General features: G+C 40.1%; 1 protein-coding gene across 1 annotated transcript in view; it reads left to right on the top strand.

Annotated features, from left to right (window-relative positions):
- The window catches only part of GAD2 (glutamate decarboxylase 2), a 76,845-nt gene that overhangs the window by 30,484 nt on the left and 18,539 nt on the right, over nucleotides 1-27,822 (top strand). The window contains exons 9-12 of the mRNA XM_025891927.2: nucleotides 16,907-16,961; nucleotides 18,517-18,633; nucleotides 20,667-20,731; nucleotides 26,572-26,650. Coding sequence (XP_025747712.1) covers nucleotides 16,907-16,961; nucleotides 18,517-18,633; nucleotides 20,667-20,731; nucleotides 26,572-26,650 — 316 coding nt within the window. The remainder of the gene's footprint in view (nucleotides 1-16,906; nucleotides 16,962-18,516; nucleotides 18,634-20,666; nucleotides 20,732-26,571; nucleotides 26,651-27,822) is intronic.

The following is a 27,822-nucleotide window of genomic DNA, read 5'->3' as shown; positions in this document are numbered from 1 at the left end:
CATATTTAACTGTGAGATGGAGGACCTGCTAGACAGGAAATGTGAATTATATGAAAAGAAGAAGGGATAAAATAGATAGCAGAAGCTTAATTTCTCTTGGGAGTTCCTTATTCCTTTGACTAAAATCGTGTAGTCTTTCTCTGAAGAACTCCCAAGAACTCTGCAGTTTTCTTACATTATATTATACATTATAGATATTACACGTTATATTATCTTACAGTTATACAACTGGAAGGAAACAAGGGGGAGAGAGCAGGAGTGGCTCTCCTGGCAGGAAGGGCAGGGGAGAGGTTAGGGACCTGTGAGCGGGGGAGGGGCAAAGCCCTGGGCTTACACCACGCTGAGAGCTGTGAATGGATTTCAATTCAGAAACCCTCAGTGTTGGAAAGGTTCTTAGACATACATTAACACATCCAACCTTTTTTTTTTTCACTTTGTATTTTTGTGAAATTATATATATATATGTATATATACTACGTTTTCCTTATCCATTCGTCAGTTGATGGACACTTGTGCTGCTTCCGTATCTTGGCTATTGTAAATAATGCCACAATAAATATAGGGGTGCGTGTATCTTTTCAAATTAGGGTTTTCATTTTCTTTGGATAAACACCTAGTAGTGGAATTATTGGATCATATGGTATTTCTCTTTTTAATTTTTTGAGGAACCTCCATACTGATTTTCACAATGGCTGCACCAGTTTGCATTCCCACCAATAGTGAATGAGGGTTTCTTTCTCTCCATACCCTCACCAACACTTGTTCTCTTTATCATTTTGATTTTAGCCATTCTAACTGGTGTAAGGTGATATCTCATTGTGGTTTTGACTTGCATTTCCCTGATGATCAGTGATGTTGAGCATCTTTTCATGTGTCTGTTGGCCATCTGGATGTCTTCTTTGAAAAAACGTCTATTCAGATCCTCTGTCCATTTTTAATTGGATTATTTGATTTTTTTTTTTTGGTATCTTTATATATTTTGGGTACCAACCCCTTATCGGATGTCATTTGCAAATTATCTTCTCCCATTCAGTAGGTTCTCTTTTTGTTTTGTTGATGGTTTCCTTTGCTGTGCAAAAGCTTTTTTATTTTGATGTAGTCCCAATGTTTATTTTGCTTTTGTTTCCTTTGTCTTAGGAGAAATATCTAGAAAAATGGCGCTATGACCAATGTCAGAGAATTACTGCCTGTGTTCTCTTCTAGGATTTTTATGGTTTCAGGTCTCACATTTAGGTCTTTAATCCATTTTGAGTTTTGATATACATCTTTAGAGTTCTCTTTCTCTCCATGTACATAATTCAGTATCTCTTGAATGTAATGAATATTATACTATAAATACAAATTATATGTATATTACAGTTTTTTCTGAACCTTTTAAGAATTCCTTGAAGACATCATGCCTTTGTCCCTTAAGACTTCAATGTGTGTTTCCTAAGAACAAGGATATTCACTTACATAATCACAGTACAATGATCAAAATCAGATCTGACAGTGACACAGGACTATTATTTAATCGATATAACGTATTCAAATTTCATCAGTTGTCCCAATAATATTCTTTAGAGCTATTTTTTTTCCCTAGTCCAGGATCACACATTACACTCAGTTGTCATGTCTCTTTAGTTTCCTTTCATCTGGAACATTTCCTCATCCTTCGTCTTTCATGACTGGTATTTTTGAAGAGTGTATTTATTTTGTAGAAGATTTCTTAATTTGCGTTTGTCTCATATTTCCTCATGGTTAGATTCAGGCAATGCATTTTAGGCAGGAATTCCAGGGAGGTGATCCTTGTCTTTCTCAGCCATACCTCTTCAAGACGATTGTTATATTATTAGTTATGTCAACTTTGACCATTTGGTTAGGGTAGTGTCGGCCAGGTTTCTCCCCTGTAAAATGACTGTTCTCTACTTTGAGGTTTATCTTATAGGTGATGCTTTGATACTATATAAATATTCTGTTCCTCCTGAAACATTCACTCACAAGTTTAGCATCCACTGAAGATTCTGGCCTGAATTATGATGATGATGGTTGCAAAATACGATGTTCTAACTCTATCATTTCTTCTCTATTTATTCGTTCCTGTTACTCTACTACTATAAGGAAGATCTCTGCCTGTCTCCGTGTGTGTGTGATATATTTACCATCAGTATGGACTCACAGGTGCTTTTAGAAATAATTCTCTCTAGCGCTCTCTCCCACTCTCTCCCCATCTTTCCGTCTCTTACTCCTCCCTTCAGGGTTTCCTTCAAATTATCTAAATCGCTGTAAAACCTTAGAGAAAACAAATCTGAGCAAGATACGTGATACCTGGTGGGCAGAGGGCTAGAGTCGCTGGCCTTCCTGTATCTCACATAACTGGAGATCTCTGTTAGGTATTTTGATTAATACTTGTATACCACAAAATGAACACTTATGTTTTTGTATAAATTTTAGTTTTTTAGTTTAACATATCTCTTAGCTTTACAAATTACAGTCAGATAACATTCCTTGTGCTTGTTAAGTACCACACTTATCATTCAATTGATTTAAACAATTGAAAGTATAAATAATCTGGGGTCATTATACTCTCTTATTAAATTAGCTGAATTGTGGCCAGCGTGTGAAAACTGTTAGGGAAGCTAATTAACTCTTTCAGGCCCTTGGGGAGCTATTGAGTGCACTGTAATAGGATAGACTTCGCAGAGATCCTGAATCAATTATTATTGAGCAGAACTGGGGTGAGCCCTTTGAGGGTCATATTTCCTATGGGTTAGACACAGAGAACTCAGCGGTGCTAGAGGTATATGTGCTTCATTATGTCCTATATCAGGAAGGATTATAAAATAAAAACAGCTGACCCTTAGTGTTTATATTATGTGCCAGGCGGACTCCTAAGCAGTTTATACAATTGATCTAATTAATTCACTTATTAGAGACACAGAAGAGTATATCCCCTCACATTTACCTGGTGCTGACCCACTTTGTGAAGAGTTTCTTTGTACATAACAGTCGTAAGCAGTATGGTGAGTTCACCATTCTGTGTTTGATTTATAACCCTGGTAGAGGGGCAGCATGTCTGCGACCACCTAGCTGGGAAGTGAAGAATTGGGGCTTGGACTCAGAAGAGAATTCCTGGTGTTTACCAGTCCAACATGGTCCTTTGTCTTCTTTCCCCAAATTTTTAAATTGTGGTCAGATACACATAAAATTTAGCATCTTAACCATTTTTAAGTATACAGTGCAGTGACATGAAGGACACTTGTGTTCTTGGGCAACCACCATCACTATCCATCTCCAAAACTCTTTTCATCTTGCAAAACGGAAACTCTATATCCATTCAACAAAAACTCCCATAGCTCTCTCTCCCCTCCCCCCTGCAACCACTGTTCTACTTTGTGTCTCTATGAATTCAACCACTCTAGGCACCTGACTCTTTTGTCTTCTTGTGATTGACTTATTTCACTTTGCATAATGTCCTCAAGGTTCATCCATGTTGAAGCAAATGTCATCAGTTCCTTCCTTTCTAGGGCTGAATAATACATCATTGTATGTATATACCCTTGGGTTGCTTCTACATTTTAGCTATTATGAATAGTGCTGCTCTGGCCAATGGGTGTGCAAGTATCTTTTTGAGCTTTACTTTTTAGTCTTCTGGGTATATACTCAGAAGTGGAATTGACAGGTAACATGGTAATTCTATTTTTAATATTTTGAGGAGTTAACATACTATTTTCCATAGTGGCTGCACTATTTGACATTTCCACTAACAGTGCACAAGCGTTCCAGTTTCTCCACGTACTTGCCAACATTTGCTACTTCCTGGGTTGTTTTTTTTTTTAAATAGTTGCCATCCTAATGGGTGTGAGGTGGTATTTCATTGTGGTTTTGATTTGCATCTCTCTAATGATTAGTGATGTTGAGCACATTTTCATGTGCTTATTAGCCATTTGTACATCTTTTTTGGAGAAATATCTATCCAAGTCCTTTGCCCATCTTAAAAAATAATTTTACCTGTTTTTTTTTTTGAGGATATATATTTCTGGTTTTAATTTGGTCTAATTGACAAATAAAAATTGTATATATTTAAGGTGTACAATATGATGCCATGAGATACATATACATACACTGTGTACCACAATCAAGCTAATTAACATATCTATCACCTCACACAGTTACCATTGGTGAGGGGTGGAGGGTGTGGTGAGAGCTCTTAAGATCTACTCTCTTAGCTGACTTCAAGTATACAAAACAACATTATTAATTAAGTCATCATGCTGTACGTTAGATCCCTAGAACTTATTCATCTTATAACTGAAAGTTTGTACTCTTTGAGCAATATTTCCCCATATCTCCCACCCAGCAGTTCCTGGCAATCACCATTCTACTCTCTGCTTCTATGAATTTGACTTTTTTCAATTCTGTATATAAGTGAAATCATATAGCATTTGTCTTTCTGTTTCTGGCTTATTTTGCTTAGCATAATATCTGCCAGGTTCATCCATGTGGTCACAGATTCCCTTCTTTTTATGACTGAATAATATTCCAGTGTGTGTGTGCGTGTGTGTGTGTGTGTGTATTACGCTTCTTTATCCATTCATTCATTAACTGACTCTCAGATTGTTTCCTAATCTTGCCTGTTGGGAATAATGTTGCAGTGAAGATGGGAGTGCAGGTGTCTCTTTGCAATACTGATTTCATTTCCTTTGGATTTACCAAAGAGTGGGATTCAGGAATCATATAGGAGTTCTATTTTTAATTTTTGAGGAGCCTCCATACTCTTTTCCACAGTGGCTGCACCAGTTTACCTTCCCACCAACCATGTACAAGGGTTTTCTTTTCTCCACACCCATACCAACCTGTATTATTTCATGTCTTTTTGATAAGAGCCACCCTAACAGGTACATAGTGGTATCTCACTGTGGTTTTGCTTTGCATTTCTCTGATGGTTAGTGATGCCGAACACCTTTTCATATGCCTATTAGTTATTTGAATGTCTTCTTTGGAAAAATATCTATTCAAGTCCTTTGCCCATTTTTTAATCAGGTTATTTGGGTTTAGTTATTGAGTTGTAAGAGTTCTTTATATAATTTAGATATTAATCCTTTATCAGATATATGGTTTACAAATATTTTCTCCCGTTCCATACAGTGCCTTTGCATTTTGTTGATGGTTTATTTGCTGTGCACAAGTTTTTTAGTTTGATGTAGTCCCACTTGTTTATTTTTGCTTTTGTTGCTTTTGCTTTTGATGTTAAATCCAAAAAAATTATAGACAAGACCAATGTCAAGGAGCTTACCACTTAGGTTTTCTTCTAGGAGTTTTATGGTTTCAGGTTTTACGATCAAGTCACTAATCTGTTTTGTGTTAATTTTTGTGCTTGGTGTAAGATGGTGCTCCAGTTTCTTTTCTTTTTTTTTTTTTTTTTTGCATATGGCTGTCCAGTTTTCCCAGCACCATTTATTGAAGAACTTATCCTTTCCCCATTGCATATTTTTGACACTTTTGTCACAGATTATTTGACTGCACACACATGGGTTTATTTCTGGGCTCTCTATTCTGTTTCATTGGTTTATGTGTCTATTTGTATGCCAGAACCATACGGTTTTGATTACAATATCTTTGTAAAACAGTTTGAAATCAGGAAGTGTGATGCCTCTAGATTTGTTCTTCTTTCTCAAGATTGCTTTGGCTATTTGAGCTCCTTCGTGGTTCCATAAATTTTTTCTATTTGGATAGTTTTTTCTATTTCTGTGAAAAATGCCATTTGAATTTTGATAGGGATTGCATTGAATATGTAGATGATTTGGAGTAGTATGGCCATTTTAACAATATTAATTCTTCCAATCCATGAACACAGGACATCTTTCCATTTATTTGTGTCTTCTTCCATCAATGTCTTATTGTTTTTAGTGTGCAGATCTTTTATCTCCTTGGTTAAATTTATTTCTAAGTATTTGATTCTTTTTCACACTACTATAAATGGGATTGATTTTTTATGTTAATTTCATATCCCGCAACTTTATTGAATTTGTTTATTAGCTCTAACAGGTTTATTTTGTAGAGTCTTTAGGGCTTTCTATATATAAGATCATGTCATCTGCAACAGAGACAATTTAACTTCTTACTTTCCAATTTGGATGTCTTTTTTTTTTTCCTCTTTCTTGTGTAATTTCTCTGGCTAGGACTTTCCAGTACTATGTTGAATAGAAGTAGTAAGAGTGGGCACTTCTTGCATTCTTCCTAATCCAAGAGGAAAATCTTTCAGCTTTTAATCATTGAGTATAATGTTACTTATGGGATTGTCATATATGGCCTTCATTATGTTGAGGTAGTTTCGCTCTAACCCCAGTCTGTTGAGAATTTTTTATCATGAAAGAATGTTGAATTTTGTTAAATGTTTTTTCTGTATCTATTGAGATGATATGATTTCTGTCCTTCATTCTTTAATGTGGTGCATCAAATTGATTGATTTGCAGATGTTGAACCATCCTTGCATCTCAGGGATAAATCCCACTTGATTATTGTGTATTATCCTTTTAATATATTGCTGAATTTGGTTTGCTAGTATTTTGTGAGAATTTTTGCATCTATGTTCTTCAGAGATATTGGCCTGTAATTTTCTTTTCCTGTAGTGGCCTTATCTGGCTTTGGTATGAGGGTATTGCTGGTCTCATAAAATGAGTTTGGAAATATTTCCTCCTCTTCAATTTTTTAGGAGACTTTGGGAAAGATTGGCATTAATCCTTTAAATGTTTGGTAGAATTTATTTATGAAGCCATCTGGTCCTGTCTTTGTTGGAGGTTGTTGGTTACTGCTTTCATCTCTTCCCTCATTATTGGTCCCTTCAGAAATTCTATTCCTTCATGATTCAGTCTCAGTAAGTTGTATGTTTCTATGAATTTATTCACTTTTTCTACATTACCCAATTTGTTGGCATAATATTTTTAAGTAATCTCTCATGACCTTATGTATTTATATGGCATGATACAATGTTTCCTTTTTCCTTTTTAATTTTATTTATTTGAGTTTTCCCTTTTGTTTCTTGGTTAGTCCAACTAAAGTTTTGTGAATTTTGTTTATATTTTTCAAAAGCCAGATCTTAATTTTGTTGATCTTTTCTATTGTCTCCATTTATTTCTACTCTAATCTTTATTCTTTCCTTCCTTCTGCTAACTTTGGGCTTAGTTTGTTCTTTCTTTTCTAGTTCCTTGAGATGTAAAATTAGGTATTTTGAGACTTTGCTTTTTTGGTAATGTAGCCATTTATCACTATAAACGTTCCTCTTAGAACTGCTTTGCTGGGACGCCTGGGTGGCTCAGTCGGTTAAGCGTCTGCCTTCGGCTCAGGTCATGATCCCAGGGTCCTGGGATCGAGTCCTGCATCGGGCTCCCTGCTCGGCAGGGAACCTGCTTCTCTCTCTGCCTCTGCCTCTCTCTCTCTCTGTCTCTCATGAATAAATAAATAAAATCTTAAAAAAAAAAAGAACTGCTTTGCTGCATCTCATAAGTTCTGTTATGCTGTCTTTTCATTTTTATTTGTCTAAAGATACTTTTTTATTTTTTTATTTCTTCTTTGACCTATTGGCTGTTCAGGAGTATGTTTCTCAGTTTCTATATATTTATGATTTTTCCAATTTTCCTCCTTTCAACTGATTTCTATTTTAATACCACTGTGATTGTAAAAGACACTTGATATGATTTCAGTCTTCTTAACTTATTAAAAAATTTTTTGTGGTCTAGCATATGATCTATTCTGGAGAATGTACATGTGCACTTGAGAAGAATGTGTATCTCCTGCTGTTGGATGGAATGTTCCATCTGTGCCTCTTAGGTCCCATTGGTCATCTTTGATTTTGGTAGTTTGTTTTTTGTTGTTGAATTTAAGGAGTGCTTTCTATATTTGGGATCTTAGTCCTTTATCAGATTTTGCAAAAATTTGTAAATACTTTGTTCCATTCTGTGGGATACTTTTTACTCTGTTGATAGTGTCTTTTAATGCACAAGAGTTTTTCATTTTTATGAAGTCCAGTTTGCCTATTTTTCCTTTTGTTGCTTATGCTTTTTGCATCGTGTCCATGAAAATATCCATTGCCAAATCCAATGTCATGAAGCTTTTGTCCTCTGTTTTCTTCTAAGAGTTTTATAGTTTTAGCTCTTACATTCAGGCCTTAACCCATTTTGGGTTAATTTTTTATATGGTGTTAGGTAAGGGATAGCCTGTTCTTTTTATAAAAAACAAACATAATATTCTCTTCCTATTTTCTTACAATTATAATATTATTTTCTTATAATATTCTTTCCAGAAACAGCACATACTCATTGTTGAAAAACAGGAAAATAGCAGGACCTAGACATAATGTCTCCTAATTCTTTGGTGCATGTATTTCCAAATACATTATATATATTTAAACATAAAACCTACTGATTAGAAACTTGTTTTTTATATAATAAAATATTATGGGCAACTTTAGTGTCATTAGAAATTCTCTAATACAATTCTTAATTACTATTTAATAACCTACTATTTAGAATTTATATTAAGTCTGTTGTTAGACATTTAAGCTACCTTAAATTTATACTATTTAAAAAATTGCTAATATAAATATCAGTGTGGCTAAATATTTGCACACATACTTATATTATTTTCTTAGGATAAATTCCTAAAAGTAGAATTTCTGAGCCCCAGACTATGTCTGTACTAAGAGTTAGGATACTTGCTAGCATGTTGCCCTTCAGAAAAGAACCAGCCAATTTACACTTCCCCTAAGCAGTATACAGGGGTGACTGCTCACCACGTTCTAACTAATCCTAGGAACTAAAACCTTAAGTGACCTGTGTCAATTTGATGAGTAGAAACATTTTTTAATTATTTATATTTTCAATTATTAACAAAGTTGAGCATTTGATGCTTATCAGTCATTCATAGTTGAAAAAGAACACAAAGCCCTTTTTGTCATGTATGTTGTAAATGTTTTCCAAAATGTATCATTTGCTTTTAATTTTATTTATGGTATTTATAAAAATATTCCATTTTTTTGGTAGTCAGAGCTATCATCAATTATCCATTTTCTACTTCTGGTGTCTTTTCTAGAATGTCATCCCCATTCTTAGTACATGGTAATATTCCGCTTTCTTCTTTGAATCTTTATATTGTTATTTTAATAGTTGCTCTAACTGAAATTTATTTTGATCTGTGGTGTTTGAGAGAGATTAATTATTTTTTATTTTTTTATCCACTTAGTTTTTGCCAAATGTTGATGTGAGATCAAACAAAATGCTTTAATCACTTTCTAGTCTTCTATTTTTATTCCACTGATTTGCTTATTTGGGCTCAATTGCCATACTTTTTAATCACTACAGTGTTATAATATGTTCTACACTCTAGTAGAGAAAAATATGTCCCCTGCCCTCTTTTTAACTGAATATTCTTAATTACTTTTTTCATCCAGTTGTACTTTAGAATTATTTTCTCAGATTCCCATTCCCCTAAAACTCCTGGTGGGGAGACGGTTGGAATTGTGTTACTTTTAGAGAGCAATTGTGTGTATTTGCAATGTTGAGTTTTCTCATCAAAGAACATGTGTCTCTCTGTTTATTCAAATCTTTTTTGCATCCTTTGGTAAAGATCTGTGTTTTTCTTCTTATTTGTTATTTGTTTACTCATTTATAGTTTCAGTTACTAATTATTATTTTATCTCCTTTCCATTCTTGGTATTCTTGCAACAAATTGTACTCGGTTCCATGTTAATCCGTAATTTCCTCTGTATCATATTTTCAAACATAATCAGGATTTTTATAGCTATTTTTATAAGATATATTGATAAGCTTTTCTGGGCTACCTTACAGATTTTGCTTTTAGAATTAGCTAGTTTCTTTTTTTTTTTTAAAGATTTTATTTATTTATTCATGAGAGACAGACAGAGAGAGAGAGAGAGAGGCAGAGGGAGAAGCAGGCTCCCAAGGAGCAGGGAGCCCGATGTGGGACTCGATCCCAGGACCCTGGGATCATGACCTGAGCCGAAGGCAGACGCTTAACCATCTGAGCCACCCAGGCACCCATAGAATTAGCTAGTTTCTAGAAATAAATCCAGCAGCTTCCCTTTGCCTCCTCTATAAGAGTTTATATGGCATTATCCTGCTAATAGTCGACTTGTTAAAATTCATTATTAAAACATCAGGGTCTGTCATTTTGGGGGGTTGTTTTTAGTAACTTTTTTCCCACTTACTTCTTGATTATTAATTTTTTCAAATTTTCTATATATTCTTGAATCACTTCTTTTTTATTATGTTCAGTTAACCACCATATAGTACATCCTTAGTTTTTGATGTGGTGTTTAATGATTCATCAGTAGCCTATAACACCCAGTGCTCATCACAGCACGTGCCCTCCTTATTACCCATCACCCGGTTACCCCATCCCCCCACCCCTCTCCCCTCTGAAACCTTCAGTTTGTTTCCCGGGGTCCAGAGTCTCTCATGGTTCATCTCCCCCTCCGATTTCTTCCTCTTCAGTTTTCCCTCCCTTCCCCTGTGGTCCTCCGCTCTATTCCTTATGTTCCACATTAAATCATTTCTTTTAATTTACATTTTAGTAGGGAAAAATCTATTTCTTCAAAAATTTTAAGATTAGCCCAAAGCTCTATATAAAAATTTTTATAATACTAAAATATCTTTTTCCATAACCTCCTTTCTTATTTCAAATGTTACATTTTCTCTCTTTACGTAACTAATCAGATACTTGTCTATTCACTGATCTTTTCAATATACCAACTTTTGAATTTATTAATTCAGTCTACCGTATAAAGTTTCTAATTCATTGAAAAATCCATTCACTCTCTCTGCCTACATTGTTCGTTTTCATTTTCCTAGCTTCTTGGATGAAATATTTAGCTATTTTCATTCTCTGTTATTTAATTTCAAAAGCATGCCAGGCTATTCATTTTCCTCTGAGAATGATTTAGGATGCTTCTCATATTTTTACATGTAGTATTCCCATGTCATTAATTTTTAATGTTCTGTAATTGCAGTTTTGATTTCCTCCCTGACTCAAAAGTTATTTAGAATAGCCAAGTATGCTTTCTTACATAGTGAATTGAACTTCTTATCATAATCCTCTTTTCTCTACCAGTATGTCCAACAAAGAGGAGTAGCAGCTTGGGGTAGCTGAGGCAGTGATGAAAAATGACCAGCACACCTTATTGCTTGTAGACACTTTCTTTTGTCACATACTCCCCTGTGAGCTCTAATGCGGGCACCCAATGGCAGCAATCCGGGGGTTTCGTGTGAAAACAAAAGTAGCTCCCAACCACATCATGGTTGGTATCCTTGGTTGCACATCACTTGGATTGTTGTATAGTGAGTGAGAGTGTGTGTATGTGTCTGTGTGAAATAAATGCTTTTGGAGAAAGTAATTTTAAAAAAAAATTACTAGAGGGCACCTGGGTGGCTCAGTTTGTTAAGCAACTGCCTTTGGCTCAGGTCATGATCCTGGAGTCCTGGGATCGAGTCCCGCATCGGACTCCCTGCTCAGCGGGGAGTCTGCTTCTCCCTCTGACCCTCTTCCCTCTCGTGCTCTCTATCTCTCATTCTCTCTCTCAAATAAATAAATAAAATCTTAAAAAAAAAATTACTAGAATTAGACACAAAAATCATCCAAACTGTCCCACTCCCCTATCCTGGCTGTAATGCTAAGTGATCCCATTGTGCCTATTGGAAAACAAATTCTTAAAAGGGAAAAATATGGTTATCTGTTAGAGTTAAAATTCTTTTTCTGAATCAAACTACATATTAAAGGGACCGAGGAAGCTCACTGTTTCTAATTATGGTAAAAATTTTTAGCAGAGGGTTTGGTTTCGTAATACTAGTATTTCCTGAATGGTCTGTTTGGACTTTTGTTTGCTAGTCTATCTTCTGGGCATGTCCCAGGATAGGCTACCCACACCGGCAGCAGCCATGTGGAGACACATGGAACTCTTTTCCCAGGAGAGCTCGTAAGTTTCCCGGCTCCTCCACAATTCCTGCAACAATGGTTTCCTCTTTCAGTCCGTGAAATTTTCAAGTCACCACACAGTCTGGGCAATTTGAAAATTGGCTTGGGTCCATGAGTTCCCTTTACCATCCCAATATCACAATCTATGTTAAAGAAATGGTTTCACTTAGCCCTGACTACTTAAAAAGCAAAACCAAAAAACTGGCAGATTTTGGTTACTCCTCTAGCATTTGGATACTACGCTAGAAGGAACAGTATCATCAAGGGATGATGGAGCAATATGTTTTAGTAGGAAGTGATAAGTTTTTATTTTACTAAACAAGGCCAATAGCCAATAGAATTGGGATCAAGGAGCTCCTCACTTTGAGGGGTTTCCAAAAAACCCTAGTGTTAATTTTACATACATCATTGCAGTTCTAGAACGCAACCTTTCAGATAAGCAGGTATTTTGTTTGAACCCCATAAATGCTTTGGAAGACATCTCTTGTATGGTGCTAAGAACCTGCATTCTGATATCAGACAGCTCTGGGTTTGCCTACTAGCTGCGTGACATCTGGCGAGTCACTCATCGCTAGAACCACAGCTGGTGGTGACAATGGTCAGACTATCTCATATGTACTCATATGTAAACGCATAGGTAGAGTTTTATACTCAGTGCTTTATAGTGTCTTCTATTTATTATCTCATTTAATCCTCATGGAAACCTTGTGAGGGAGGTACTATTGTCATCACTTTAGGAATGAGCAAAAGGAAGAACTTAATTCTTCAAGGACACACACTGAGCATAGGACCTGGGGCAAGAACCTAATGATTCTGTCTCCACGTTCCGAGTTTTAGCCACATTCACCTGCCTCCCTGAGCCTCAGTTTCCTTGTCTGCAAGGTCAGAACAATAGTAAGCCTCGTAGAGTTGGCAGGAGGCCCAGAGATCGTGGAGTGCTTCTGAAGCTGGCGATTCGTTATCGCTGCCAACACTGTTGCTTTTAGCAATGATTGTAATATCAATCAATTTCTAACAGGAAGGAGTCACACATCCATTCTTGTTTGCACACCTATCTCTGCGAACAGAGACAAGCCCTACTCACTTAAGAAAAGCAGGTAGATTTACTACAGTTTCATCAGGGCCAATGAGCAGGGTCACCAATGACTCAGGCACCTGCTTTGTGACCATTTGGATGTCTGCCTAGAGGTATAAACTCTCTAGTAAACATTCTCTTGTTGGTAAGCTCGCTTTCTCCTTCATGAATCTGGGCCCAAAATCCACTGTGTCTTTAGCTTCTTCCCACAAAGAGATTTTCCTGCTGGCAGCTCTAGCTGCCATTGTGGGATTTTGCCCAGGAAATTTTGTGAAGTTATCTGACCCTATAGAATTATATAAATTTTTAAAGACTGTCGGGGTGCCTGGGTGGCTCAGTCGTTAATCTCTGCCTTCAGCTCAGGTCATGATCCCAGGGTCCTGGGATCGAGCCCTGCATCAGGCTCCCTGCTTGGCAGGAAGACTGCTTCTCCCTCTCCCGCTCCCCCTGCTTGTGTTCCCTCTCTCGCTGTGTCTCTCTCTGTCAAATAAATAAATAAATAAAGACTGTTGCAAAATCAGGAATCTCAATGCAAGGCAGCCACATCCAAAGCAGCAGTCTGATTCAACAATCCCCACTTCAATGGCAGCCCTTTTGTAAACACGAACGGCTACCAGAGACCAGCATTAAAAGCATCAGTCACTACTTAATTGTGTCCTTAAAGGCTGGGACATGTAAACATTAAAGATATACATTTTTTGCTATGGAGATACTTTGAGGCCAGACCTACAGAATGCGACAGCTGCCATCCAAAGCCTCCCTGCACCAAGAGATGCTTGTCTGGAAAATCCAGTCCTGGCCAGACAGCTTCCAGTCCTCAGAGGACCCTGCTGGTTGTCACCCAGAGGTTCTCTCATCCCACAGCACATAGACAAGCAGGGGATGCAGGATCCATATCTGGAGTTCCTTCTGCTCCCTGCCCTACAGCCATGATGGCTCAAAACCATAGGTCATATGAATAGTACTTGGCTAGTCTGTCACATGATTGTTTAAATGCCTACCAGGCTAAAATTTCCATTTCTAAAGCAATGTTTCCCAACATGTGGATCCAGATCAGAATTCTCTGGGGTGCTTGTTAGAAATGCAGATTCCTGTGCATGTCTTATCTATTTTACTGTGTGATTATTTGTTTCTCTTGTTAGCATGGAAGTCCTGAGGACTATAAACTGGTCTGTTTCCCCCGGTACCCCAGTACCCCCAACAGTGTGTGACACCTCGATAGTAAGCATTCAATACATATTTGTGGAAGGAATTAATTCCTGGGCCCTATAATCGACCTCCTGAATCAAAATCCCTAAGAGTGGGGCCAAGGAATCTGCATTTTAAAGGCACACACAAGTGATTTTTTTTATGCACACTAAATTTTAAGAACCATTGTTCTAAAGTAATTCAGCGAATTCTAAGATAAACAGAAAGATGAAAAGTTTTGTCTCCAGAGGCCCCCATACTATATCATCTGTGAGTTAAACTTCTCTGTTCTGCTCACATACCTCCTGATCGGCCACCTTCAGGTTCTGGGTCCCTAAGTGGATAAAACAGGTATCTTAGGCAGAGGGCCTAAGAAAGGCTGGAACACGCCCCGTCAAGAGCCACAACCATCACTTTCTGCCTGAACTTGATTATTTGAGGAGCCCGCCCCAAAACTCCGATCGAGAAATGCAACACACTGTTCATTACTGGTTTCCCGGCATGCTTGAATGACACCTCTGATCCAGGAAAGTCAGATATTATCTGCAAGGATTTATCTTATCGTAAAAGACTCCAGTCTTCCTAAATAGGTTTCCTATCTGTTTGGCCCTTCAAGGAAGCTTAGTGTTTTATTTCTAGTTACAATCAACCTTTTACCAACATTTGATCTTGGGCAGTCACTTCACTTCTCTTGGCCTGCTTCCTCACTTGAAAAATGAGACAATTAGACTAGAAACAGGTCTTCAGCCCCTTCCAATAATAATGTACCCTAATCTGTGACTTCTTGGTGACAACTTACTGCCTCATGCTTAACATCCAGGTGTGATTAGATGAGTGAATCACAGCTGTCAAACTTGTCCAACCAAAACTCTTCAAAGGAGAGTCTTTTACTCTCCTTTAATATGTGGAAGACTAGGGAGGATTTGGGATTTGCAAACTGTTTCTGAAAATTCTTTCTCAGTTTCCGTGTTTACCTAGAAAAATACAATGGCAACTTTAATGTGCTGAAAACCTTATGTAAAAGACAACTATGATACCCAAATTTCTTCTGAATCTGCACATTTTGTTTCTATCAGCGCTGAAGCAAGGTGTTTGAGCATAGCCTGATCTAGAGAGATGGAAAATCACTGCTTCGTGGGATGCCCCCCCCCCCCCCCCGCCAAGCTGTGAAGTGTAGGGAGAGATGTAGGGAGTGAGCTCCTTGTCCCCGCCCCACCCCCTGCTTTCCGTTCCCTCTGTCCCTCCTTCAGAAGCCCCATCGCACCGAAGTTCCCCAGAGGCGGGGGCTCTGACCCGGAATCGTACCCTCAGCCCCAAATGTACATTCACTGTCCTTTGTTCCAACCCAGCCTGACTAATCACTGATAACTTGTGCATGATGGTTGCCAGATAATTGCATTTTAACTGCCTTCCTTTGGAAAACAGCTTCACATAAATTAGTGGTTCTTAAGGCTTCTGTAAAGCTTAGAAGATGTAACGAAGTGCCTAAAGTCACAGGGACAGACAGGAATGGATTATTGACCTAGTGACAAATACCAACCCCCCTCACTCACTGCTCCCTAAATGCCAATAGGGTTTCTCAGCCATTTATTGTGACAACCTCCTGCCCATAATTTATTTTTCCAAATTGCCTTTTAAAAACCTAGATCGATGACCCCGATGTGAAAAGTGAAGCCAGTTTAGCAACCTCAAGAGAGCTATTTTGGTTTAAAGAATTTTTTACTACTTCCGGCACCATGCAACTACTCTGTCCTTTCCCTGTTTTTTCCCCAAAAGTCGGGAGATGGATGTCATAATACATAACAATCTCAACAATACAAGTTAACATTTAAGAATGCTTCCCACATGCCGTGCACTTTTTAAATAGTTTTGCATTTATTATCTCATTTAAACCTCATAACTCCATAAGTAATATTACTCTCACTCTGTTCCAGGGACAGTAATGAGAGGCACAGAGAAATCAAGTCACTTGACTAAGATCACACATCTAGCTACATCTAGCTTCTTGTCTAAATCAACTCCTTTGATTATTATAATAATGTGGTTTTGCAATTAGCAAAGCACTATCTGTGTTTTTATTTTAGGAAAGAAACATTTCAGGAAGGATAGAAAGGATGTTTCTTTTTCCAAAGTCCATGTATCTAAATGTTTGAAATTTGAGCCCATGTTTTCCCTGCCGCCTTTATGCTTTTAGCACTTAGCATGTAATTAAGTATTTCTTTTATTTAATATTTTTCATTCAGTTGTTTCAGAATGGATTCCTCTTTTTGGCATGTCATCTATATGTGAAATTGCAGCTCCCTTCATTCGAAGACTGGGAACACGAATCTCTTTTCTGCACTCTCTTTTCATTGCCACGTGGCTCGCACCAAAGCAGGCTTGTTTTAATCGAGTTAAGAGGATGACCCAAAAAGTGGATTCTGTGCAGCATGGAGTGACGTGTGGCTGTTCTAACAGCACAGTGTGCTCAGGAGTCTCCTCAATGTGTCGGAAATTATATCCTGCATCCTTCAGGGAGGAACTGCATTTCTTCCTGGAAACAGCCATCAAGTTGTTTTAACTGATCGTGATTATCCACTGCTTAGGGTCGAACTTTTACCCTGATGTGGCTGCTTGTAAAGACAACAGAGTAAACTATTTGAAGCAAACCTATAATGTATGTATTTTTCCTTTCAGGGGGAAAATGATCCCATCTGATCTTGAAAGAAGGATCCTTGAAGCCAAACAAAAAGTAAGTTTTTGTAGGGAGGTTTATTCAACCCATAACAAGCGAAGGGTACATATTTCTGTTTCCATCCAGTGGAGAACACAGTTTGGTTTTGGTTTTTTTGTTTGTTTGGGGGGGATATGTTGGGGGGCAGAGGGAAAGGGAGAGAGAGAATCCCAAGCAAGCTTACGCCCAGGGCAAAGCCTGACACAGGGCTCGATCTCACAACCCTGAGATCATGATCTGAACCGAAATCAAGTCAGACACTTAGCCACCCAGGTGCCACCACCTTGGTTTTGTTTTGAAAAGAAGACCCAGTTCTCAACCTCCCAGCTTTACTGGGAATATGGGATTTTTGCATCCAGTCATTATTCATTTCTCTGAGTTGTAGCCTCTGCTTTGGAAAGATCTAAATTGCTGTTTAAATAATATACCCTGTGATAATATACACGGTGATGCTGGAGAAATTTCTAAAGCATTTGTCTTACTATGTGCTGAGAGTTGGCGTTAAACAGACATACATTTGAAAGATCATCTTCACAAGTGGAAAATATCACAATACCAATGCAGCATGAGTTACTGTGGTGTGGTTACTTGAAAGGGGCTAATTTTTCCCGCCTAGGAATATGGTTATGATTGGCTCTCCAAGCATCTCCTTCTTCGGCTGGAGACCAGCAAAAGATTCCCACAAAGCTCTAGAAGGTCATTTCTAACCAGAGAGCTGGTTTGTAGAACTCCCGTAGTGTAACTTTTAGTGGATAGGACCCACGGTTTCTAGTTCAACGAGAGGAACAGGTGCGTTTTATTATTATCAATTTAGGAATACATTATTTCTTTAAATCTGCCTTTTATATTTTTCTGCAAAGTGGGAGCAGGAGGTTCCCCTTGTTCCTGTTCTCGAACTACTTCTAGTAGTGTAAACCACAAGATTAAACCTTTGCTGCCACCTAAAGACTGACTCTGACATCCCGTCACATCATGGCTCTGCTCATTCCGTTCGAGGCATTCTTCTTTTTCTACCTTCTAGCAATTTTCATTTAGCCAGGGCCAGACAGACTGAGGACTACTTAGACAGATAACGGTCATGGCTTATTGTCTAATCCCACATGAACCCTTCCCTCTAAGACACCAAATAAATGATCTCAGGATTTTCTAAATAGGAATAAAGGGTTGTATTTCCTTCTTTGTTCTTTGGCCTGCTCAATTCAGGGGACTGTTATATAAAAGGAAGACTAGAAAGTGAACAAAGGGGGGTAGACTATCTACCTGGAATATATAAATGGCTTGGGGGCACCATAAAACTTCCCCACTTCTGGGTGCAGTGTGGCCTCTCCTGAGAACCAGAGTGCCTGTTCTCCTAAGGCAAATGGCAGGTCCAACAGAATGGCCTGGAGGAACTCAGATCCTGGAGAGTGAATGTCCTCCCAGGCTCCAAGGGGTCGACACTCCCTTTGATGGTTCCAAAACTGGAGAAGTGTATGACAGAGGGAGGATATCCACTGTTTTTATCAGCTTTAAAAAAAAAAAAAAATCCGTGACGCCCTGTTTGATGTTATTTGGGGCTTTCTTGTTTGTGTAGGGATTTGTTCCTTTCCTTGTGAGCGCCACAGCTGGGACCACCGTGTATGGAGCATTTGACCCCCTCTTGGCAGTTGCTGACATTTGCAAAAAGTACAAGATCTGGATGCATGTGGATGTGAGTATCCCATAGGGATGGCCACTAAAATACCCTTGCACATTTATTCATTTGGGGCTCATGGAATGAAATGTTCTCTCTCTCTCTCTCTCTCTCTTTTTTTCCTTTGGGAGCCTATTTTCAGAATGGGGAGATTTAAGCTTTTGAAGAGTCCAGAGACAAAGTAGCCCACAACTCACCCAGTACCCAACATTGACTGGAGGAAGTCAGAAGCTGACCTGCCTTAATGTCCCCAACATGATAATATTCTTATTTCTATGACCAGTACCCAAGCTGAGCACTTAGCTCTTGATTCATCAGGAGTGTAGCCTACACACATCCATACACAGCCACACATGTGCACGTTGTACTTCCCTAGGAGAATGATCAAAAATGCAAAAAAGAGTTACATTTACATAGGAAACCCAGAGGATAAAAAAACAAACAAACAAACAAACCTCAAACTCAAGTCAGGTATTTGTATATTTGGAGAGGAAAGCAGACTTGGCAGCTTGCTAGGAAGTATGGGCCACCAAATTTCCCCAATTTCTTAGCTGGGCCAGCTAAGAAGATAAATTATATTTGAAATGTTTTTGACTCCAGACCTAGTCACACTCAAATGAAGATGTGCCCACCAAAACATTTTCAAATGAAAAAAAAAAAAAAAGTCAAGATTTAGAAGGACAAAGTGAAGAAATTTAAGCATAGGCCAGTATTACTCAAAGTGTGGTTCAAAGATCAGCTGTTATCTGCAAACTGTTCGTTACTAATCCACTATTACTAAGGCTGAACCAGGTAGATGTCCATGATCCCAGTGTTACCCTGCATAGTGGTGGTTACCAGTCGTCTTTTCCTTCTCTGATTCACAGTGTGAATTAGGCTAGCAGAGACCCCATCGGTTTTACAAATGAAGACACTAAGTTGAACAATTCAAGTACCGTCATGACCTGGGTCTCAGAACTGGAGAGCCTATTAAAGCTTGCTAGCTGAAACCAGAAGAGGATTATCCTGACAACTTTAAAAATAACAGTGTCTTTGCGTCCTGAGCCAGCAGGAGCTGTGGTCTCTCCTCTAGGATTTCTACTTAAAGCAGAGCGGGGAGATCTTTTAACCAACTGTATTTGCTTTCTTTGAAACCTACCAAGTGTATCACTTATTATCTTAAATGCTTATACTCTTTATAATTAAATTAGAGAAAATCTTAAATTATTACATATTTGGAAAATCAGATCATTTTTCAAAGTGTAAAAGAACTGAAATTATAACAGACTAAAAAAAAAAAAGGCAATTATACCCTAACACGTGTTTTTTTTTTCTTTTAAAATTATCCTAGGATTATTTTTACCCACAAAGAATACCAACATTTTCCAATGAATCTCCATCTTGACATCTTCTTTTTAAAGGAGATCACTGCATCACTACACTAATTCAAATCTTCAAACTTGAGTACAAGTTTTTAAGGGGCATGTTCTAGTCACTCAACAAATTGGCACAAATTCTTCCTGCTTGTTTTCCTCTTTCTTTCTTTCTTTCTTTCCTTTTTTTCTTGACAGAGAAATTATCTTATCCTCAAATACATATTAGTGAAATAGGATTATGAAGCTGCTTCTTCCTTCTGGAATCATCCAGACTTGCCAAAGGAGTTTTCCTTACAATTCAGAAGCTGCTTAATGAGTCCCCTAGCCATTCCTCTGTACTTTCAACAGGGCAGACAACAGGGTTTCTTGTTCTGAGATCACGAGCTTTACTAGGACTATGAGTGGTGGTGATGCGTGGGGGAAAGGACCTTTCCTTTGTGCAGACACAAGAAATGTGCCCCCAGTTTGGCTCCTTACACTTGTCTAAATGTGGGATGGAACCTGAAACCTTATAATAGTTTCCAATTTAAACTTTGAAAGTCTAGTGCCAGAAGGTGACCAGCCCCCTGTTGCCTGAGCCTGAGGAGATGACTTTCACCCCATGAGAGTCTCACTATTCTGGAAGACACCAAACTTGAGAACTCTAGGCAATGAAAGACCTGTTACCATGTTCCTTATATGATCTTCCTTTTGCAGGCAGCTTGGGGTGGGGGATTACTGATGTCCCGGAAGCACAAATGGAAACTGAGCGGCGTGGAGAGGTACACCCACTTTTCTTGCTAACAATGTTAAGTGTGAAAGCTAAATGTGAAAAGCAAGTTACATACAATTTCCAAGCACTCTTGGGACACAGGTGAACCCATTCTCTACAGTGTTTGTGTGCCTTGACCTGTGTGGTCATAGACCCATGAACATTACGTGTAAATAACAAAAAGACATCAAATCCTCTATCCAGTAGCCCAGGCAGAATGTTTCTCAAATAAATAGAGATTCCTAACTGGAGTCCGCGGTTGACCAGAGGGCTCAGCAATGACCTTCCTACAATCTCTGAACCAACTACCCAAATTATTTAAAACCTGTTGGCAGGTCATAATTTTCTAGGGAGAAGATCTGTAGCTTTCATATTCCTCAAAAGGGTAATATCCACTGCTGTAAGCAAACCAACAAATAACTTTGCACCTTGTAATTTATCAGTGTTGAAAGCATGGGTTTGAGGTTTACTACGGCCAGCTGAAAGCAAGACATACTTGTGAGAACCTCATCTCATGGTTTCATTCCTACGATAATTTTCTTTTTTTTACATAGCTCTGATGGATGCAACAAAGCACTTTTTTTTCAGAGACTAAGCAGTAGATGGTTGAGAAAAGCCTCCAAACCCAAAGGAGGTGATATTTGATTAGCATAAAACATATTCAGGTCTGAAGAGAAAAGGAAAAAAATTATACAATGCAAAATCAGCCTCAGGCTTTGCTGACCGTGCACAGAGGAAGCTCAGCGTCCCCGTTCTCCCATTACACCACGGCAGGTCAACAGCAGAGGTGAGCTCTGCTACGCCAGGCAATTAACTCAGAAAGCCTGAGTTGGTCCGAGGCTGCCAAGGGCCCACCATGCCCTGCCCAGTAGCCAGATGCTGCCCAGGAAGAGTTTCCCACTGGCTTTGCCTCCAGATATCTTGGCACAGTTTCTGCTCCAGAATGAGGAGTGAGGCCGATGGAGCGTGGGAGCATCTGTCGGCATTGGCCATGGGGCCAGGCCAGGAAGGATGCCCCCAGCGTGCTCCGTGATGCCCAGGCCTGCTCACGTGCAGAGAACCCGAGGGGGCAGGGGTCACCGAGGCAGAGTCAGGGGCACATTGCCTCACTTGTGGAACCCTCGAGAGACCTACTGAGGCCCAAGTCAGCAGGGTAGCCGTCTGTGAGTCTGCCGGCTGGGGTCAGTGGCTGGCGGGTAGCGCTGCCTGGGCTCTGATGGCGGGTTCCCACTTAGCTCCAGTCCTCTGGGGCTTCTCCCATGCCCAATTCCTTTTTGCCATGAAGATCTCTGTGGAACCAGACGCTTAAGGAGAAGGCAATGCACTACAGAGGGAGAGATGATGGGGAACAAAAAAAAAAAAGAACAGCTTGGAAGATGCCTGCTCAGATGATCAGAACAAGAACGAATTCTCGTGCTTTCAAGAGAGAGGTGGTCTGTACACAGTACCTTCTCTTTAGTTTCTTTCTGACTGGCACAAAATGTAAGCGTCTATTATTGTACTTTTAATGCCACCTGGGACTCAGAGTGCCAAAAGCCAGGGGGCGTCCTCCACCAGTGATGACTTAAAAGCTCACTAAATTACCTATCCTGAGCCTTGGAAAAATAAACACCCACACACTTTTGTACTAAAGACTGTTATTTCAGAGCAAAGCTTAGAACATTCACTGTGGACCATAGTCTCCTCCAATTGCTGCAGTTCTGAAACCGTATTGTAACTAAATCTACAAAGTGGAAGAGCCAAAGATGAAGTCCCCAAAAAAGAGGGGCTGCTACCTCTGTACCCGAGAGTATCCGTCTTGCTGACTTATTAGCAAAAGGCACATCGTCTTTGGTGAATACGCTTGTAGAACCAGTGGAAACGCCTGGGCATAATAGGCATGGGCATAAGTTTAGGGACAAAAATTTGCCCCATTTGGGGGCACACATTTTTCCAAGGATTCACTCTAAAGGGGAGGAAAGCCATGGTCAATTCTTGTCCCCAGATCGAGAGGTTCCCCCGTGGTCACAGGGTCCCCAGAGTGCCCTCTTCATAACAAAATGGCACAAGTCACCAGAGCCTACCTGGCACTCCCTTTGAGTACCTACCAAATTCTCAAAAAGCAGCGTTCTTCTTGCTAACGCTGTCAAATTTTCTAGAGACAGCATAGCTGAGAGGGTGTGCCCAGAGCCCTAACGCTCCCAAGTACGCTTCTGTGCACTGTAGACTGTCTCCTTTAATCCCTCCCCACAGCAGGCTGCTGCTTGCCTGTAATCTCCCTTTGTGGTCGCCCCCTCTCAAGGCTTTTGGGCCCGGCTGAAGGTCCTGGCCCGGCTTCTGCCATGTTACCAATCACTGCCCTCACTCCTGCCCCGAGAGCCGGCGGTTTAGAAATTCAGTTCAGTAGTGACTGAACCTCTGCCATATGCAAGGTGCAGCACCAGGCCCAGCGAGGGCACAAAGACGAATATGGTGTGAAGCCTATTTTCAAAGGGCTTAGAATCTGGTAGGGAAGAGTGGCAGTCAATGATGGGTTAAACTTCAAGGCAGAGGAAGTAAAGGCTCAAGAGACAGACAAGAGAGATGACTGGCAAGCGCAGAGAAAGGGATGATTCCTGCTAAACGGGGTTATTCCGGGAAGTCTTGGCGCGGGGGTGGGCATTGGGGCTGCGTCAGGCGGAAGTGGAAGATGGACATTCAAGGTGAAGAGCAAGGGCATGGAGGTCTGAAAGGGTCCTTGGAGGAAGTCCAGATAAGTTTGGATGGAGACTGAGAGGGACTCACGGCAGTGAGTAGGAAGCTCGTGGAGTGTCCACAAGTCCTGCCCAGGGAGTCTCAGTGGAGGGCCTGCCCACAGGACCAAGTCAGGATCAACATAAATCCCTGAGCTGAGAATCCCTGCTCTAGGAGCCATTATTTTGCATGGAGAGCATGATATTTCTCAGATTAGAACGGGGGGGAGTGAAAGCCCCTGCCGTAGCAGCCATGGGGGGGGCAAGGGGGCAGTGAGGAGACGAGTCATATGATCTCACCTGCCCTTTGGAGAGACAGCTCTGGATTTGGGAGGAGATGGAGGCCAGGGACCCAGTAGAAGCCACTGAGCTCTCGAGAATGTCCAGGTGAGGGGTAGCGGCGGTGGCAGAAGCTAAGGGTGCAAACCCGGGCGGTAGCGGCTGGGAGGGAAATAAGTGGATGAACCCAGCCATGTGGCTTCCCTGCAACAGGACGAACCATCACAGAGACCTGCTTGTCTACAGGACCGCGTGTAATTTAAAGAACCAGTGCTTCTGTTGACTTCCCTTGCTTCTGAAACACTTTGTGTGTGTATAGATAGATAGATAGATAGATAGATAGATAGATAGATAGATGATAGATAGATAAGTTGCGCTCTAATTATACAATGAAGACCATTGTATATTACAGAATGCTTAAACACTCTTCGTATATAATACTTTCTTTTGCCTTATTTTCCAATACTTTAAGAAATTCCACACTTTCTGCCTTGACAGACTTTACAGTCTTATATAATATGTTAAAAAGTACAGGGGACATTTTTTTGTAGATATCTTTGACCAAGCTAGCATTAGCTTGTTGTACTCTAGGAAGCATCTTCCTCAAAAGTTACAAGCACCAAGTACTACAGAATAAAGCGCTTTATACAAAGTTAAAAAAAAAAAAACAAAACACTGGAGCTGCAAGGGGTGATATGGGGAGAGCAGAAAGAAGAAAATGCTACTAACACCTGAGGTCTGAGAGCTAGATGTGTAGGGGGGCAGTGTGAGGCACCGAGGCACAGAACACACGTGAAAGAACGGATCTGGAAGGATGAGGAGGGGCAAGTTAATGAGCTCGTGTGGGGTCTGCTGAGTTTGAGGTACAAATGAGGGCACAAGGACATGTCTTAAAACAGCCCTCAGGGAGTCAGTTTTCTCTGACTTACAATATATCACAGAAGCCTCATGACTGAACCTCACAGCAAAACATTTTGAATTGAACCTGAGGCTGTTTTTCATAAATTGCCAACATTTCTCAAACAAACTAAGAGCATGTTATTGAATCACTCTGTGCAGCTTTTTGCCCTGTTTATGAGGCAGCCCCTCTGCGAGAGAGGCAGGACAGGGAACTCAGTGACGGGTAGCTGTGGGCCTCAACAGCATCTACTCTAAAAAGACAAGTTGGCCACAGCATTGAAACAAACACCTCCAGGCAGAGAAATGAAGAACAGTTATTCTCTCCTCCATCAGGTGTCATTACCGACAAAGCTGACTTTCATCAGGATTAGGCATGGAGCTGTAGAATATTCTAGAAGCAGTGTATATGTGCTCAAAGTCACACACAGTGTGTAAATGATAGAATTGAAATCAATAGTAGGAACCAAACTTGTTTAATGCTTACTGTGTATCGGAAGATGAGCTGGCCTATCTACTGATTCAGATGAGATCCCCAGGCCAGAAAACCTTCTCTGGCTGGCCAGCTGATGCCCACCACTCATCAGATAGAAGAATGGGATGTTTCCCAGCTTCTCATTTCTTCCCAAGGTTCTTGGGCTTGGGAAGCAACTCGAGTGCTGGGAGCAGGTGAGCCCAAGTCTGTTGTTCAGCCAGAGGAGGGCCAGCGATCCGCAGGACTCTGGAGCCAGCTGCCATGGGTAGCTCTACTTTCCCTCCTCCTGTGAGTCTGTTTATACCAAGGTCACATTCATGATTCTCATCCTCAAGGATCCCTTAGGCTCTCAGAAGACATGCACAGGGGCTCACCTTGCCTGATAAACCCGTGAAGTGAGCGATGGGAACTCACTCATGGAGGGGACACTTGCTTTCCCTGGGAGCCAAAGGAGGAGCCGGTTGGAGCAGTTCAGCAGGAGTGAGGGAGAGAAGTTGAATGAAGGTGAAAGAATTCTGCAGAGAAAATAACACCTGATCTGGGACTTAAAGAACAAGTAAGATTTAGCCAAGTGGAGCAAAGAGAGATGACATTCCAGGAAGAAGAAATAGCATTAAGAGACCCAGGAATATGGGAATAGAATTTTCTGAGAATAAAAAATAATCTGGTGTGATGAAAATGGTGTCATGAAAAATGAAAATGGGTATGGGATAGAGCAAGGACACAAGACTGAATACATGGCCTGCGCTCACCCTTGATGGCATTATTATTATAAGAATCTGACCCAGAACTATGGTTTAGACTTTTCAAATAGCATAAATCCCTGACAATCTCTATTACTGATGGGAGAGCATTGTATTTCTCAAGTGTGTTGGGACAAAATAGATTGAAAACTGCTATAGGAACCATAGCATATCCCACCTGTGGTCTAGAAGGACATGTCTGGGTCAGAGAAGAGATGAAAATGGGATGAGCTAGAAGCTATTATGAAAGGACAGATATGAAGAATGTAATAATCAATGGAAGAGGAAGAAGGAGAGATGGTTGAGAAGAACAAAGTTAAGCAGTGAAATAAGCCATCGCTTTACACCCCAGGCCACTATGGGGGTGCCTCCAGGAACAACAGAGGCACGTGAAGACAGCCCCTTCACCTGCTTGGTGCGCTCCTGCTTGGCCGCCATGGGCAGGACACTGGAGTGGATGATCCCAGTCCCTCAAAGGGACTCTCAGATCACATGGAGGCTGGCTGAATTCCTCCATGGAAGCTAGCAGGGAGCTGCATGAAGATGCCCACCCTCACCTACTCTCTCTGTAGACAAAGAAAAGGTTGTAGGTTTAAGAGTCCACGTTTTATGTTGTAAACTTAGCATCATCCAGGAGTCTGAGAAACAGTGGTAAGAACCTCAAAGCTCTGTTGTCCTGGCACAAGACCTTGTAGCCTGAGCCTGTCATAGGTGCCACCCTCTTAACTCCATTTCTTTCCCTTAGGGCCAACTCTGTGACATGGAACCCACACAAGATGATGGGTGTCCCTTTGCAGTGCTCTGCTCTACTGGTTAGAGAAGAGGTACGTCTTTCCTGATTCGCGGCCCAGTCCATCAGCAGAGTTTGGTAGAGTAAATGTGTGTAGTGACGGAATCAGAATGAAGGATGATTCACAGGCTAGAACAGTGAGTCATATCCAAAAAGAAGAAATCGTTCATGAGGATAATTATGAAGTCCTGCTCTTATTTCCATGTAGAGGATGGTTCTATTTTGAGTTGACAAGACAGGCATGTTTCTTACATGGCTAAATTGTAGTGTGTGTTTGTGCGTGTGTGTGTGTGTGTGTGTGTGTGTGTGAGTATGTGTGTGTGTCTGGCTTACTTTATTTAGCATAATGTTGGCAAGGTTCATTTATGTCATAGCATGTACCAAAATTTCATTCCTTTTGTGGCTGAACAATATTCCGTTGTGTGAATATACCACAGTTTGTTTATCCATTCATCCTTCAGTGGACATTTGGGTTAATTCTGCTTTTTGGCCGTTATGAATAGAGCTGCTCTGAGCATTTGTGTACGATTATTTGTTTGACTATCTGTTGTCAAATGAGGGACCTGTTTCCAATGGAGGAATAGAGCTGCTGAATCATATGGTAATTCTATATTTACCTTCTGGATTAACTGCCAAAGTGGCTGAAACATTTTACTTTCCCACCAGCGTGCATGAGAGTTCCAATTTACTCTACATCCTTGCCAACATTTCTAAGAAAACACAGCTAAATTTAGCTCTTAAATTTAGGTCTTTGAACCATTTTGAGTTAATGTTTGTGTATGGTGTGAGGTATGAGTTTGCGTGCGATATCCAGTTCCCCCACTACCATTTATTGAAGAGACTACTCTTTCTCCATCGAACGGTCTTGGGACCCTTGTTGAAAATCAGTTAGCCATAGATACATGGATTTAGCTAAATTGTACTTCTAAAAAAGGCATAGAACATTAGGTTGTACTCAGCAGGGCCCACAATGAGTCAAGAGGAACTTAGCATTCATAAAATACTAATGAGTTAAAAAAAAAGTGGAGTTTCAGAATGAGAAAGGTTGTCGTGTCCTACCGTCCTCCATGCCTGGAATGGGTGCTTAGGTCAATGCCAAATTGCATATGGGACCCCATCAAGCTAGGGTTCAAACAGTGGGGAACAACTGGTGAATATGTGAGAGGGATGGTTGAAATAAGTAAGGATGTTTAATTTAAAAAGAAA

Source organism: Callorhinus ursinus, unplaced genomic scaffold, assembly GCF_003265705.2.
Source record: "Callorhinus ursinus isolate GAN/ISIS: 27379988/994484 unplaced genomic scaffold, GSC_fseal_2.0 scaffold63, whole genome shotgun sequence".
In the NCBI taxonomy this organism is placed as follows: Eukaryota; Metazoa; Chordata; class Mammalia; order Carnivora; family Otariidae; genus Callorhinus; species Callorhinus ursinus.
The sequence above is the reverse complement of the archived record's forward strand: the minus strand, read 5'-3'. Positions and strand labels throughout refer to the sequence as shown.